Below are 15,614 nucleotides of genomic sequence, written 5' to 3'. Positions count from 1 at the left end.
TCACTTAGACGTTTTTCCCATGAAATTTTGAAAATTGCAATTTTTTTCCACATAATACATTTTCAAAATGAGTTCTTATGTGAGGAGTAGTAGAAAAGGGATCTGCTTCGACCTCTTATTAATAGCGTCCATTCTTGAGTTAAAGCATGTGGGTGTACTAAAATTCATTAATATATGCCGAAAATTACCATCTGTTGGGTGAACACAAAGTTCCATGGGCAGACAAGTAAACATTAACCATTTTATAAATTACAGACTTTATATTAAACATGAAAAATTACGATGAATTTTTCGCACATATTTTCCTTTTTTTTAACCTTGTCTAACTGTGTTTCCTTACAGCGGCAAGTGATAACACCGAGCATAAACGCTATTGTGAACTATTTTCAGGAAGAACAAGCACAAAATGGCGCTAATGTAGCAATCAGCTGTTTAATGGCAAAAACAAAATTCTTTTTTTTTTCTTAAAAAACAAAAAGAAACGTCTAGTTTTGAACCACAAAATCATCTGAAAAGGCGTAAACGTTTTTAAGCTCATTTAATTTAATTGTACTCCAAAATTTTTACTAGTGTTCATTTAAAAAGCAATCGAAAATGTCAAATTTTTCATTTGGTGCGCCGTCAACGACAACAGCAGCAGCGGGAAACTTTGCATTTACTACTCCCAAAACTGCATCAACAGCGATGCCAACTTTTGGAATTCCATCTACTAGCGGAGCTTTTGGTAGTCCCGCACCAGCATTTGGCACTGGCAATACTCCAGCTAGCTCATTCGGATTTGGTAATCAAGCACCGGCTGCCGTCTCTTCAGCACCTAATTTTAGTTTTGGAACGCTGCCTACTGCTGCTACGACGGCATCTGGAATGCAACAACAGCCAGCCAATACTACATCTTCTGGATTTGGCTTGGGCGCAACAACAAATTTTTCTTTTGGTAAACCAACTACTGCCAGCACTTTGGCCAGCCTAAATTTCGGTACGACTACTACTACATCCCTGGGAAGTAGTTTATTTGGTAAAGCAGCCACCACCACAACTGCCGCTACTACAACAACTACTACACCATTTGTGGGTTTGGGTGGTATCGATGTTAGCTCCACTCAACCGAAGGCAGGAGATTGTAAACAAGATAACATTAAAATTAAGGAGACACGAGTGCCCGATGAAATCGCCAAGACTGTCGATGATCTGAAAAGTTATATAAAAACGCAAAAAACTCTTTCTTCAGATATAGGGCGAACATCTACTTCAAAGTTAACTAATGTATCGGGTGAAATTACAAATTTTAAGTGGGTTTTACAAGAAATGTTTAATTCCGTGGAAAGCAATTACAATCTTATCAAGTTATTGCGTAAAGAGACCTCAAGAACGATACAATCTGTCGAAATGGCCCAACGCACTCAGGATACACAAGTCGGCCTTCAGTTTGAAAATAATGCTCCATTTCAATTTTTTGAAAATTTGATAATGAAATACGAGCAAGATTTAATAGGTTTTCGCGAACAAATTGCCCTCATCGAACAGCATATGCATTCGTTAACCAATCCAGAGAATATATCTCCTGAGGATATGAAGCGTTGTTTTAAGCAGATCAATGAGAGTTTTATATCGTTAGCTGGCCGTTTACATCAGCTTCATGAGAAGATTGAAGAACAAAAGGAACAATATCTTAATTTAAGAAAGTATCGTTTACGCGACAATTCCAACGTTTTCGCAAAGCTCGATGATCCAGCGACTGTTGTCGACACTACACGTGTTACCGCCGGTCCAACACCGTTCTCGAATATTAGCGCCATTAGTAATTTTGGTAAATCATTTAATAATTCAGCGGTGACAGGTACGACTGCTACGCAGCCAACTAAATAGTGTCGATTTGATTTTTGTAGTCCATGAAATGTAATAAAATATGTCACCTGCAAAAATTCCATTTGCCCTATTAATTGGATTCAGTAGTGGGTAACTATCAAATCAAATGTTTATTCTTACAATGAGTTCCCAAGAAATAAGACGTCAACATTTGCTTTTGGTCATGTTCAAAACGAAATTAAAAAACAAAAAGACTTATTTCAAACATCCTGTTATTGTAATGCTACGTAACAAAATAGTGAATAGTGTAGAAACTAAGATATTATATAAAAAATAAATATGAACAGGATTCTTATCATTTTTTAACAATTTGTATTACATCTTCATCGGCCATCACATGATTAATTCCAACACGTTGCGGTGAATACTTAGTTGAAGTACCCCAGACTAAGGCATATTTAAATTGAGCGGCCAATGTACGATGTATGGCATGACAAACATGTTCTACAGTGACGCCCTGCAAAGCGAAGAAGGTATATAGAAAGGATATGAATAACTAAATCGGAACGTTGAGCGTCGTTACCTTTCGCAAAATTAAACCATCATCAAAATCTGGCGGTGCTCCCGGTTTTTTGGTATACACTCGAATCAATTGTAATGCATCCCATAATGCTTCCAAAAGATAATCCAAATTTAGTTTCATATTACAGCTGACTACTATGGAGTTAGGTTGATTGGCCAACCGGTCAACTTCCTCAATGGAAATTTGATCAATTTTATTGTACACATATAAACAAGGTAAATAGACCCGATTAGCGGTAACGACATCAATGAACTCATCTTCGGTACAGTCTTCACGGAAAAGAACTTCAGCATTAAAAATTTTAAATGAATGCAATATGGTTTGAACCATTTTCTCATTGCAACGGGTCAAGGAACAAGTAGCATTAAAACTAAGACCACCGCCTTTCTTTTGCTTAAAGTAAATATTCGGTTTACGTTTATTCAGACGTATACCAACCGATTCCAATTCGCGTTCTAACAAATCCCGATGCACATTGGGTTTAGTAGCATCCAACATCATTATCACCAAATCGGCTGTACGAGCTACAGCTATCACTTGCCTGCCCCTGCCTTTACCCTAAATACAAATTGAAATTATTAGTTCTTGCTTTAACTCCCACGCAGTACGCTAATAATAACCTGAGCTGCTCCTTCAATAATACCCGGCAAATCTAATAGTTGTATATTTGCTCCTTTATATTCAATAACGCCCGGTATGCAGGTTAGTGTCGTAAATTCATAATTGGCAGCTTCTGATTCCGTTTTCGTTAATGTGGATAATAAAGTTGATTTTCCAACCGAAGGAAACCCAATTAAAGCAACTCGTGCATCACCACTCTTTAGGACATCGAAACCTTCACCCTTTTCACCTTTCTTCGTTGGCTCTAACAGTTGCGCTCTATATTTCGCTAGCTTGGCTTTAAGTAAACCCAAATGATATTCCGTAGCTAAAAGAATATAAAATCTTATGTTTTCGCTTAACCTCCATTCATACCGCACACATTTATCGACTACTTTTTACCTTTATTTTTTTGAGTTCTAGCAATTTCTTTCTCAATTTCAGATATTTTCTCTAAAATACCCATAATGTATAGTTTGTTTATTAACAATTAAAACATAATATTTTAGCGAAAAATTATTAATAAAATCTATCTATTCCTCGCTGATTTATTTTCAATGGGTTGTCAAACACATTACAAAAAAATCATTCACAATAAATCCACAAAATACATTGAGAAATGATAACATATAAAATGATAAAAATCACAATTAATCAATCAGTTTTTGAAAATCTTCTCGAATTGGCAGTTGATAAATCCGGATTATTGAAGATGTTTAAATTCTTAGTTGCTCTGGCGATGGGTGTATACAGTGGTGTTTACGTTAGTCAAAACTATGATATACCGCGAGTAGAAACTCCCAGCGAAATATTGGATAAGGTCGTAGACATTATTGATGAATGCCGGAAAAAGTAATTAAATATGCTCAACTTTGTGAAAACAAAAAACTACAAATCCTATTTATCTATAAAAACATATGTATAGATTTATAAGAAAAGGTTTTAATATCTCTAATTCGATGAAAAACAATATATTTAGGATATATTCTTGCTCACAAAGAAAAAGAAAAAAAAAACACAACACAATCGTGAAGTTTTCAAAAACTAAAAAAGAAAAAACGATGTTTCCTTACCATACGTTTCAAGTTATAGAATAAATGAAAGATATAATTATATGAACATAGCAAAATGAAAGCACTATGCACATGTTTGAAATTATGAAATATTTAACTATATTTTTAAATTATTTCTAATTTTGGTTTTACAAATTGTCCAATGAAAATTTAAATAAATGCCAACTGCATTCTAATAAAAGTATCTGTACCTGTATTTGTAATGTATCTCTTATTCACCGTTCATATCTTTTTAACGAGTCAGAAAGATATGTTCGCCTTAGAAGAAATCACTTGTTTCTGAACTGACTTAAAATATATTTTCCTTTATCTTCATCACCAAAGGATGATGTTGAAACCATCGCAACGCCCAGAAGGAAACCCCACAAAGTATATACATTCTTGATAACCATCTGAATCGATTTTGAATTGACTTAAGCATGTCCATCCGTCCGTCTATAAAGGGGCTGTTTGTAAACATTCTCCAAAAAACAATGAAGCTGTCGATGTCCAATTTTGTAGAAATAACGAAACGTCTTGTACGCAGGTTAGTATTGAGAATGGGCCAATTCGATCGAAGGACATGCCCATAGTGCCACGTAAACTGACAAGGCCTTTGCTGTCCAAGAGGAATAAAAAATGGAAACGTATAATCTATGAGTGATGCTGTAGTACCTGTATCAAGATACAAAAAATTTGCCACGGCTATCCAATAATATAGTGTATCAAAATTTAATTTTTTTTCAATAATTCCTCGGTGATAGTTATAAAAGACAAAACCGACTCCGTAATCTTGGCAGTGTTCACGAGTTCAACTCCAAGTGCGATAGAGTTTTTCTTTGATCGTTGTCACCGCGAATACTCAGTTAGTAAAGGCATAATAATTATCGATTGAGCAAACACACACTAGGCTACTCGCCCATATTTCTAACGATATCGTAGGTTATCGCGTTTTCATTCGCAGCTAACTTAATCATTTTCATAGGTTTAGCTGCATTTTTTATACCATACATTGCTTGTGGTATAGGGTATATTATGTTTGTGCGGACGTATATAACATCTGGAATGGTTTAAGATAGATCCATCTTTCATCGCCGATATATTTAGAATCATTTCTAGATAAGTTTGTCTGTCCGTCTGTCCGCCTTGTTTTCTTATGCAATTTTTCAACTATTTTGATTAAATTTCGTACACTAATGTGTTTTAAGCCAAAGAAGAAAGCTTTAGAAAATGGTTTGGATTGAACCACTTTTTCCCCCAATAAAGTTCAATTTTGAGCAAAAACACTAAAAAAAAAAATCATATGTGAGCTTAGCTAAGCGAACTTTTTCGCTTAAATTTGAAGACATTTTTATTATATGAATTTGTTTTTTTTAAAACTTGAAAGCACAACATTAAAAAATGAAAAAAAAACTTCACTAAAACGGTAGAGTTTTGTTAAATGTAAATTAAATAATAAACCTTGTGCTTAGAACAGAAAATCAAGTCACTAATAGATAGAAATTTTTGGAAGCCTTTTGAAAATTTATCTCTTTTTAATTGCTGTAAAAACCATTTCCGTTATTACCCATATATTCGGTCCATTTTTGATTGTCGATATCGTCTACCTCTGAGCATATTTCGTTCGCCTGTAAGGAACGACAAGTGCAAGTGATGCCAATACGAGCTATAATCAATTGGGATTCATATTTAGGCGGTTCAGGTTCAATATTAATTAAACGATCACTTAAGCATTGCTTAAGAAATTGTTTACGTAAAATGCGTTGATTATCCAGTGTATAGCCTGAAAGTCGATATTATTAATAATAATATATATGTATATATAATTAAAAAATTATTTTGAATTGAAAACAAACTTTTGTAAGCGCTTATTTTTTCCTCAACGCAGTTCAAATCTTGCGGTAAAAATAATGGCGGATATGGCTCCGATTCACGTATATTTAAAACAAAAGCAAAATCAATTGAGGATTTTACGTGATTTAACGATTGCAATAGAATGCCAGTCGATGATATTGAAGCTAAAAACCAGTCATTGTCTTCACTTAATTCACGTCGCTTACGATTCTTTAACCGTTTTGTTGCAATTGTACTTTCACTTTTTCCATCCTCTCCTAACGACTGTTCGTTCTCTTCTTCATATTTTTCAGCCTTTCGTAATGCGTCACGTTCCTCTTTTTCTCTTTCTAAATCCCATAAACTTAAAGGTTCTTCCAATTTATTTCGCCCTACGCCGCCAATTGTCAATATATTCGTGGCATTTAATAAATCCTCTTCAAATGTGTTTATATCACTGCGTACATCTCGATTGCCTGGGTATTTGGTACGCAAATGTATTGGATGATCGTTCGGTGGAACTATCTGGGGTATTTCACTATCTTGATAGGTGGCCTCATAGTCTTCCGACATATGAGACGGTTCGATATCATAATCCTTTGGCTAGATGAAGAAATTAACTTACATTAGGAAATTTGTACTCTTGAATGCACTCACAAAATCTCTTAAGGCCATATTGCCACCATAGCCACCTACATTCCCACCAATTCCATAATATACATTGTCCACCGGTTCCACGGATATTTCATTTTTCGGTAATATTTCTTGTAGAACATCTTCCTCTAAAATTGGCTTACGCAGGCTGCCTTCCTTATGTGATATCTTGGACTTTTCTAAATTCTCCATTTTCTCTGCCATGGCCACCTTTTCCAGTAGCTCCTTATGAGCTAATAATTTTTTTAATAACTTTGGATGTTTCAAAGGTGACTTTTGAGATTTCGTATGAAACGATGATCTTACGTGATGTGTTCGATTTAAACGAACGTCGAGATCATCTACGATGAACAGGTAATAAGATATAATTGCCAAGAAAAAAAATTAAATTCGGTTGGGACCGAATCTTTTATACCCGTCACCGTTTACTCCAAAAAAAGGCAAAAGAAGTAAAAGAACAAAATATCCGAGCTTTATATAATGGAGTGGGTACAACTGAGTTCTTCGGCTTGGGGTCAATTTCAAATCCTTTTGCAAATTTTTAGGCGATATTTTCATTTTTGCTAACGAAGGAATGTTTACTACAAAGTTGGTCAAACAGACAGATAGACAGATCTACAGGCGGACATGTTTAGGAGCATTCAAGATTTGAAAATGGCATAGAATTTGCTTGCTTTATGGATTTTTTGAAGCTTGTTTCTACACCTTATAAAGGCATTGAAAAACCATTAAATTTTGTTACACTATAATATTGGGTAGGCGTGGTCAATTGTTCTTGTAGATTTATTTGCTATATATGTTGAGTAGTGAGCAAAAAACCAATTTTTCGTTCCTTTCGAAAAGCTGAAATATTTTTAACTTACGTGGTGCTATTTGCATATTCTTCGACCGGTTTGGCCAATTTTCAATATCATCGCGCGTACAAGAACTCCCAATGTTTCGGACAAATTTTAAAGTCGATAGCTTCATTTTTGCGGACAATATTTATAATAGATATTACACAGACGGACGGACATACAGACGCACATGCGGACAGAGAGACATACTTAAATCGATTTAGAATTTGATGCTGATCAAGGATATATGTACATTGTGGGGTCTCTGATGCTTGCTTCTGGGCGTTGCAAGCGTTTTGGAAAAATGAATATACTGGTCATCCTTCGATGACGGGTATAAAAATATAGAGATTAATCCTGTACTATACCTGTACTAAATAATACCGCTCCCGGTGGTTCGATGTGACGGGCGATTGCGTATAATTTGACAACACTTGAGGTATTATAACGCAAACGACAGCTATCAGCACGTGCTTGTAAAATTATATCACTGTCTGAATAAAAACGTTCTAGTTATTATTTCATTTCAATTTGAAGGCTTTATTAGGCTGACCTGGTATAAACTCATAGGCATCCTTGTTGTCTGCTTTGTCGCGACAATGCATTTGCCAGTGCAGGAAAAAATCACCACCAAACGTTTGGGATATTGTAACTCCACCTAAAAGACTGCTGGCACCGCCTGAATCCGTCATCATTGAATCCAATAACGGTTTTCCATTACGTCCATCTAGTATAGTTGTTTGCGAATAATAATATACCGGAAAACCTGGACCGGTGTTATACTTAACCATGAAATCACTAATATTATCATGGTTAAAATGTCCCGGTACAATAGCACTAACACTATCACTGGCCGGGAAAGTATAATTCCATAACATAGTAAAATTACGACCGTCAAAAGCCATTACCGTTGAATTGAAAGCTGAAACAACAATATCGACCATTCCATCTCCCGTTACGTCTGTTAATATAGCTGGTACCATCAAACCGGAATGTTTACGATGATATAATGTCGTGAACTCTTTCTCGCTCGTAAATTTCATAAGTGATAATAACCGTATACTGTAAACACCTCCCGGAGTATTTTGTCCTCCCGAGATAATTAACAATAATTCCGTGCCATCTTCTTTAGTGATTAACTGAACTGGGACAAATACCTCCTCACGGTAAGGTGTAGGAATAGTACGTATTACTTTACCGGTTTTACCGGCAATTACTTTAATATGACCTGCCTTAGACTCTTCTCGCTCTTCTAAATGAACTGCCAATATTTCTGGAATTTCATCGCCATCTAAATCGCGTACCACATTAATCGTATACAGATCCATTACAATGGGAGAATTAGTTTCTACTTCTATTTCACGAAATTCCCAAATACTGTGACCATTGCGTCCATTAATAGCGAAAATCATCTGAAATTCATTCATAAAACGGATAAAGAAAGATTCTTATTGAAATATGAGAACATACTCCCAATCTTCCGGCAGCCACGCAATCCATGTAACCGTCTTGATTAACATCCAAGGCACACAACAAGGAAAAAACATTCGCCACACTCCACGACCGCCACAATAACTCGCCATTTCGTCCGTCCACTGCTATGACACCGCCTTCACAAGGCACCTCTTCTCCCTGCAGAGGCGATTTACATTTAGGTAATACATATCCTTCGTATTGTATATTATCATCGACTCCAAAACCGAATATGATATCGCTTATCTTATCACCATTTAAATCAACTTTACGTACGGGACTTTCACTGTTCATGCGAGGGAATTTTTTTGACCACAATTTTTGAACATTAATTTGAGAACAAGGCACGAATTCCGCACTCATATTCTCATCGTTGAGGGACAACGGAATCGATGGGTTATTATTATGATAAAACCAATATTTGAATTTTTGCATTGAAATCGGTACCATCGTTAAAATCAAGGCGGCTAAGCTAATGATAGCCGTTAAAATGGTAATAGCCGCTAAAGCGTAACAAAATGGCTCACAACAACGCCAACAGCAACGTCGATGTTTTTTCATTATCGGAACCGAATTTATAGATTTGCCATTTTTATGACGCGGTGCCATAAGAGGTCTTTTTAAGCCTTTCTCCTCATTCAACTATTCCAAAAAACATTTTCGGAAATATTAATCGTCTAGACCAAACGAATCAAAAAAAGTTACCTTAGCCGTTCGGGAATCCTTAATAAAAACATCATCATCAATATCATCGCTTATATCCTCATCTATGGAGGAGTCTCGTATGGCTATACGAGATGATGGAACATATGGTCGCATTTTAATCATATTCGTTCCATAAATTAAAATAATCTTTCTATTTAAATGAAGACGTTATTCTTAATAACTACTATTTTTAAAAAGACTCTCCTTAAAATATGCTTCTTTTTTATTTATTTATTTTTGTTTGATTATATTTGATAAGCCAGATCTTATTTAAATTTTGTTGAAAAAATCAATAATCTTTTGAAAGCATCTGACATTTATTTTGACAACGTATTTTTGAAACAACTGCGGTCGTGACATGCGCTTTGTAAAACATAATTTAGGTAACAACAAAATACACGCAGTGCTATTTTACAGCAACAAAATACATATGGTCTTACTTTTGACATGTAAACAACCACATGTTGGTCTCTTCCATGCCGGTTTGTTTACAAATACTGTGCAGGGAACAGCTGATTGTTGGTTTTCAGAAACTGCTGGCTTCGCTTGCATGCGTTTTTAAAAGGAAGAAAAGTAAGGATGTTTTGCACGCTCGTCGTTAAATGAGCTCTTTTAATGCCAATCACCAGAAGGTGAGGGCCCAGAAGAAAGCTTCAGAGACCTGACATTGTACATATATTCTTGATCAACATCACATTCTGAATCGATTCAAGCATGTCCATCCGTTCGTCAAGGTAATGTTTGTTGTTCTGGCCGCAAAAATTAAGCTGTCGGCTTCAAATTTGGCAAGAACACTGGAAGTTCTTGCGCGTAGGCTACTATTGAAAATGGGCCATATCGGTCGAAGAACACGCCTATAGTATTACGTAAACTGAGAACGCCTCTGTTTTTCAAAAGGAACACCGAATTAGTTTTTTGCTTATTACTCAAGATGTATATATATATATATATATAAATATATATATACAACATTTTGCCTTTAGGGTCTTGTGTATATGGAAAGAGCCGGTTTTTGACGAATTTCAAGGTGATGTCCCCTAACCAAAGTTAAGAAGTTAGGTTTTTCTGATAGGACATATCAGAAAACTATACATTTCATATTTCTTAAAAATTTTTTATACAAATTTTATATATTACAACTTTTCGCCAACGCTACACATGCACTCTATGATAAATACAAGAAACAATTTTTTTGTTAGTTTCTTATAACATTTCTGTATCATTTTTGTAGCGTTCAGTAATCAATTACCTTAGCTGAGGCAGTTATCCAAGTGTGAAGTGTGCTACAGTGGGCTAACTTCACTTCAGTAATATTATAGCGTATCAAAGTTTAGTTTGTTTTCAAAACGCATCGATGCAAAGCTCTAAAACCCCATAAAGTTTACTGTCAAATTCCGAATGCACCTAATGTCCGTTCGTCCGTACCCATCTATCCATCAGCTCAACCATGTAGGACGGTGTTAGCCACGCCATTCAAATGTCATAGACTATGAAAATGTAGTTCTTTTCCTTAGTTTTTTCTTAAAGCTCTTTGAGGATAACAGCAGTGGGAATAAAAGATTCAGTCTTGTTCTAGATATCGATTATAAAGGCGAAAAACTCAAACCAATTAAAAGAGAACTAAAACTTGATCTGAGCGCTTAGTAAAGCTTTTTTAAAGAGCAGAGCAGGAATGCAGCCCACAGCCACAATTTCAACCAAGACTCGCCTTACGAATGATAAATGCATCTTTTTTAAACGTTACATAGAATTTTTTTATTTCCTCAAACTAAAAAACAATATATATGTATATCTATTCACGTCTATAAAAACTTCAAGGCATGATCGTCACTGCCCAATATACCACATTCCGTTTTCTTGGGCATCTGATCCACTTCATGTTTATGATCATATCGCAATCGATTGCGGTCGTAAACAGTTTCGTATGAATTTTGCTTCAAATAATTTTCACGTACTTCCGTTGTCATACCAGAATTAGGGACACGCTTGCGTTGATTCTGCAATTCCGAACGCTTTTCGCAATCCTTCGATCTAAATTTATCGCATAACTGAGAATCACTGGTGACGGAGACTTTCTTAGCGTGAGAATCGATATCCTTCCAATTCCAAAATGTTATATAATCATTGACAGCGATGCCCTTAGAGATATCTCTACACGAGCGATGGCAATAATCCAAACGCTGTGTCGTGGCTTGCGGATCCAAATATTTTGCATAGCCGTGTTCATTACGATTTACAGTAACAATATTAGATCGAACTGGACTTGGTATTAGCGCTGGCATTGGTTCACAGATTGCAATCGGCGGTGACGGATTCCATAAGAAGTCGGAATGCGTTACACTTATAGCAGGCAACATTGGGCGCCTGAGGAATTTTAATTTCATCTCATAGAATGGTTTAATGACACGAAGTTCTTTAGATAAATTTGGATTACGCAGCGCACTAGAGTCACGGACTTTCGACGTGAAATTATTTTTATAATCACTAGCACGAAATTTCTCTAAGAACTCATCATCGGTGTATGGATGCGATTCGTTACGTTTAGGATGAAGTTTTGTCATACACGCGTTATCATTGAAACGTTTGGTACCGACATAAGTGGAGGTACGCATATCTTGATGCTTGCTAATGGGTCGCATGTAATCAATATAATTGAAATCGTGGAATTCAATATGGTCCTGGCTCTCGCGATTTAGCATTTTCGTACAAATTCAAAATAGTTTAGAAAAAAATAAAAAAAAAAAAAAATATATATATATATATATCGAATAAAACGTATAAATCGTTCCTATGAAGTGAACAAATTACTGAAAAATTATATATTCTCAAGAAAAAGCCATTTTGAGTCTAATGGTTGCCAACTAAAATTGATTTTATACCCATTACCGACAGATGAGAGGTATGTTCATTTTATCAAAACGTTTGCATAGCCCAAAAGAAAGGTTCAGAGATCTCACGAAGTATATATTTTCTTGACGATCATTAAATGCCCATTTGCACAATGTCGGTTGTCCTGGCCGCAAAAATGAAGCAATCAACTTAAAATTTGGCAAGAAAATTGTGAAGTTCTTGCACGTAGGTTACTATTGAAAATGCGAGAAATTGATCAGTGGACACGCCTACAGCACAATCTACATTTACAGGACATACGTTTTTCAAAAGGAACAAAAAATTGGTTTTTTGCTCATTATTATGATAGATAAGTGCACAAAAATTTGAACGCATTTTCTATTAGCGATGCTGTAGTACTTGTGCAAAAATTGGGAAAAATTGAGCAAGTGGGAAATATTGATTATGCCTATTAAATATTATGGGTTGTAACGCGTAGAAGCAAACCACAAAAACCCGAAATTTTTGGTGGGTTATAAATTCGGAATATATTTAAGTCTGTCCATCTGTCCGTTTGCCCAACTATGTAGTGTCTATTGTAAATATTTTTTCCATCGCAAAAATAAAGATATTATCTACAACTTTGCAAAAATATTTGAAAATGTCGTCAAGAGGTCAAAGAGTACGCCTACAACTTCTACACCTTTATACAACCAATGTTGAGAACAAATTTGCTTCCCGTGTCTTGTTCTCGTTACTTATAAACTACAACAAATGCGCGATCCACAAAATTATTCTACCAAAAAAATGTAAAAGACCAGCGTCGCCCACTCAATATTATAAGGTATGCAAATGTATATTTTCCTCACTTGTTATATAATCCGTGCGTTTAACACCCGTCTTAAAACATTTTTAAACGCTTTTGTATGTTTCGTAGCCAGGATTCTTTAGCTCTAAATAGTTCATATAAAGTTTTTCATTTGATTAAAGCTAATTATAATTAACAACAAAATTTTATAAAAAAAACTATTTTTTTTTTAACATTTTTTTCTTCCCATTGGAAATTCATGGAAAACTTTATATTATAATTCTGAAAGTCATATATTAAAACAAAATAAATGTTTTGAAATTTGCGATTGTTTAGTAATTTTAGTGTTCACTCGTCTGTCTGATTTTGTGCATATGCTTTAGATCGTTATTAATCAAGTGCTATAGGGTATATTAAATTTGTGCGGATGTATGCAGCGTCCAGAAGGACTTCAGACAGACCCATTTTTTATGATAACGATCGATTCAGAAAATGTTTCTGAATCGATTCAAGATTGTCTCTCCGCCGGTCCGTTTTGTTTTCTTGTATTTAACTTACAGGCTGCGAAATTCGGTTGATTGACGTGTTTTAGCTCAAGGTGCAATGTTATTGAAATTGATCCGAATTGGACCATTGTCTCGAACACTTCCCATACAGCGACTTGTTTTGAAAAGTTGTTATATGAATAACTGTAATAATGGAGGTTATTTATTAGCTGGCCCTGGCCCACAATGGTGTTTGTACTTATACTTGTAAGGTTAACGTTTTTATTTCTCTTCCAAATTTTTGTTTTTACAAACAGAATTTATTCATCTGAAAAAACAATTCATTTTCATTTGTCATGTTGGTGTCAACTTTTTCGCTCAATTTCATTGTCACACCTTTTACCACAAAACATTCATATTTGTCGCGTTTTTCTAATAAATAATTGGTGAAGTTTCTATTGATACAAAAAACAGATGAAATCAGCTGAGTTTTTCTAATAAATAATTGGTGCAGGTTCTATTGATACCACAAAAAGTTCAAATTTGTCGTGTACAGGGTACAGGTACAGGTACAGGATATATTAAGACGTTTGTAACAACCAGATGAAGGTGAGATAGAACAACGATTATATATATATATATATTGATCTTGTCTGTCCGTGGGTCCGTCGGTGAGTCTGATGTGTGTCCATGCATTGTCATGTTCAACCTACAGATTGGAATTTCCGAGATAATGTGATGAATTTCGGTACAGAGACGTGTTTTCAGACAAAAACACAGTTCTCCTCTTGCTGTTCGTATATTTTGCTGGTCTTCTTCTTTCCGTTCGTATACTTAGCTGGTCTTCCTCTTGGCGTTCGTATACTTTGCTGGTCTTCCTCTTGTTGATGTATTGGCCATTCTCCAATACGAATTGGATGCCTTTATATAAAAATGTTATATAATTGTTCATGTATTATCGCCAAAATGAATAAATGCCAATATTACGTGAAATAGTATAGAGTACTTAATCGGCGGCCTTGATTGACTGTAGTGCTCTTATTTGTTATTCTTTGAAGTTTTTTTCTTAAACCGACATTTTCACAAGAACGGAATGATTACAACGGCGTTTTTCTAATCCATAAACGCAGGTATTTGTCTTCATTAAATCTTACTCGTACTTGGAAGCACAGCGCAGTATTATTGTGGAACAAAACAGTTACTAATGGAACGTACGGAACAGATATGAAACCAAGAGAAGTAAAAAAACTAGTACGAACATTATATTTTTGTCCGTGTAACGAGTTTTCAGAATAGGGCGTTATAAGACCAGTGGTCGAAAAAGTGGATCGTTTCGAACTATTTTCAATAGCGTTTGTCCTTGGCTAAATCTCCAAATTTCATCAAAATATTTCAAAAATTGCTACCTGCAGCTTGAATACAAATTTAAGTGGACAGATGGACAGACAGGCTTAAATAAATTCAGATTATGATTCTAAATCGAGCGATATAATAAATGTTGGGTCTATCTTAAACTCTTCTGCATGTTACATACGTCCGCATCAACTTAATATAACCTCTAGTGCAATAGGGAATGGGTTTAAAGATTCTCCTTTTTTATATATTCATCATAATATGAGAGATATATTTTTGTTGCCAGGCAGTAAACTTACTACTTCAATTAAATTACTTTACATCCTATGTGAAGAGATAGTGTAATTTATAAAATTGAACACAGGATTTATGTCATTAATGCTGTTACAGTAGAAGCCAATCAAATTGTTGCTCTTTCATTGTCATTATTTTCCCCAACAGTTGTCTCAATATGACTTCACACTTCAATAAATCAAAATCATACCTTATACTTTTAAGTCCACGCAGGCATTGCTATACATACATATGTGTATAGGTGCGAAAGACAAAAAACCCCAAAAATGACTTAACAATGCAATTTGTTATATTAGAGATGAC

General features: G+C 35.1%; 4 protein-coding genes across 6 annotated transcripts; 1 reads left to right on the top strand and 3 right to left on the bottom strand.

Moving 5' to 3' along the window:
- Nucleotides 1-414: 414 nt before the first annotated feature.
- Nucleotides 415-1,940, top strand: LOC119639873 (nuclear pore complex protein Nup58). The gene has a single exon (XM_038037560.1). The coding sequence runs from the start codon at nucleotides 595-597 to the stop codon at nucleotides 1,864-1,866; it is 1,272 nt and encodes a 423-aa protein (XP_037893488.1). The 5' UTR covers nucleotides 415-594; the 3' UTR covers nucleotides 1,867-1,940.
- An 87-nt stretch (nucleotides 1,941-2,027) lies between these two features.
- LOC119640004 (developmentally-regulated GTP-binding protein 2) lies at nucleotides 2,028-3,539 on the bottom strand. 2 transcript variants are annotated; one of them, XM_038037779.1, is made up of 5 exons: nucleotides 3,392-3,539; nucleotides 3,010-3,317; nucleotides 2,390-2,947; nucleotides 2,186-2,323; nucleotides 2,028-2,120 (listed from the first exon to the last, which is right to left on the bottom strand). In XM_038037779.1, exons 1-5 carry the CDS (start codon nucleotides 3,453-3,455, stop codon nucleotides 2,079-2,081), a joined length of 1,110 nt encoding a protein of 369 aa, XP_037893707.1. In that variant the 5' UTR covers nucleotides 3,456-3,539; the 3' UTR covers nucleotides 2,028-2,078. The 2 variants fall into 2 exon arrangements, with proteins under 2 accessions (XP_037893707.1, XP_037893708.1); XM_038037780.1 differs by having other exon boundaries at nucleotides 2,069-2,323.
- A 1,961-nt stretch (nucleotides 3,540-5,500) lies between these two features.
- Nucleotides 5,501-9,779, bottom strand: LOC119639907. Of its 2 annotated transcripts, none has more exons than XM_038037615.1 (7): nucleotides 9,543-9,779; nucleotides 8,835-9,479; nucleotides 7,918-8,776; nucleotides 7,733-7,858; nucleotides 6,571-6,869; nucleotides 5,898-6,477; nucleotides 5,501-5,824 (listed from the first exon to the last, which is right to left on the bottom strand). In XM_038037615.1, exons 1-7 carry the CDS (start codon nucleotides 9,663-9,665, stop codon nucleotides 5,577-5,579), a joined length of 2,880 nt encoding a protein of 959 aa, XP_037893543.1. In that variant the 5' UTR covers nucleotides 9,666-9,779; the 3' UTR covers nucleotides 5,501-5,576. The 2 variants fall into 2 exon arrangements, with proteins under 2 accessions (XP_037893543.1, XP_037893542.1); XM_038037614.1 differs by having other exon boundaries at nucleotides 5,502-5,824; nucleotides 6,532-6,869.
- A 1,565-nt stretch (nucleotides 9,780-11,344) lies between these two features.
- On the bottom strand, nucleotides 11,345-12,241 carry LOC119640040. Its single transcript, XM_038037814.1, has one exon. The coding sequence runs from the start codon at nucleotides 12,239-12,241 to the stop codon at nucleotides 11,345-11,347; it is 897 nt and encodes a 298-aa protein (XP_037893742.1).
- Nucleotides 12,242-15,614: the final 3,373 nt, after the last annotated feature.

The sequence above is a fragment of the Glossina fuscipes genome, unplaced genomic scaffold (genome assembly GCF_014805625.2).
Source record: "Glossina fuscipes isolate IAEA_lab_2018 unplaced genomic scaffold, Yale_Gfus_2 114, whole genome shotgun sequence".
Lineage (NCBI taxonomy): Eukaryota > Metazoa > Arthropoda > Insecta > Diptera > Glossinidae > Glossina > Glossina fuscipes.
This window is presented reverse-complemented; position numbering and strand designations above follow the sequence as displayed.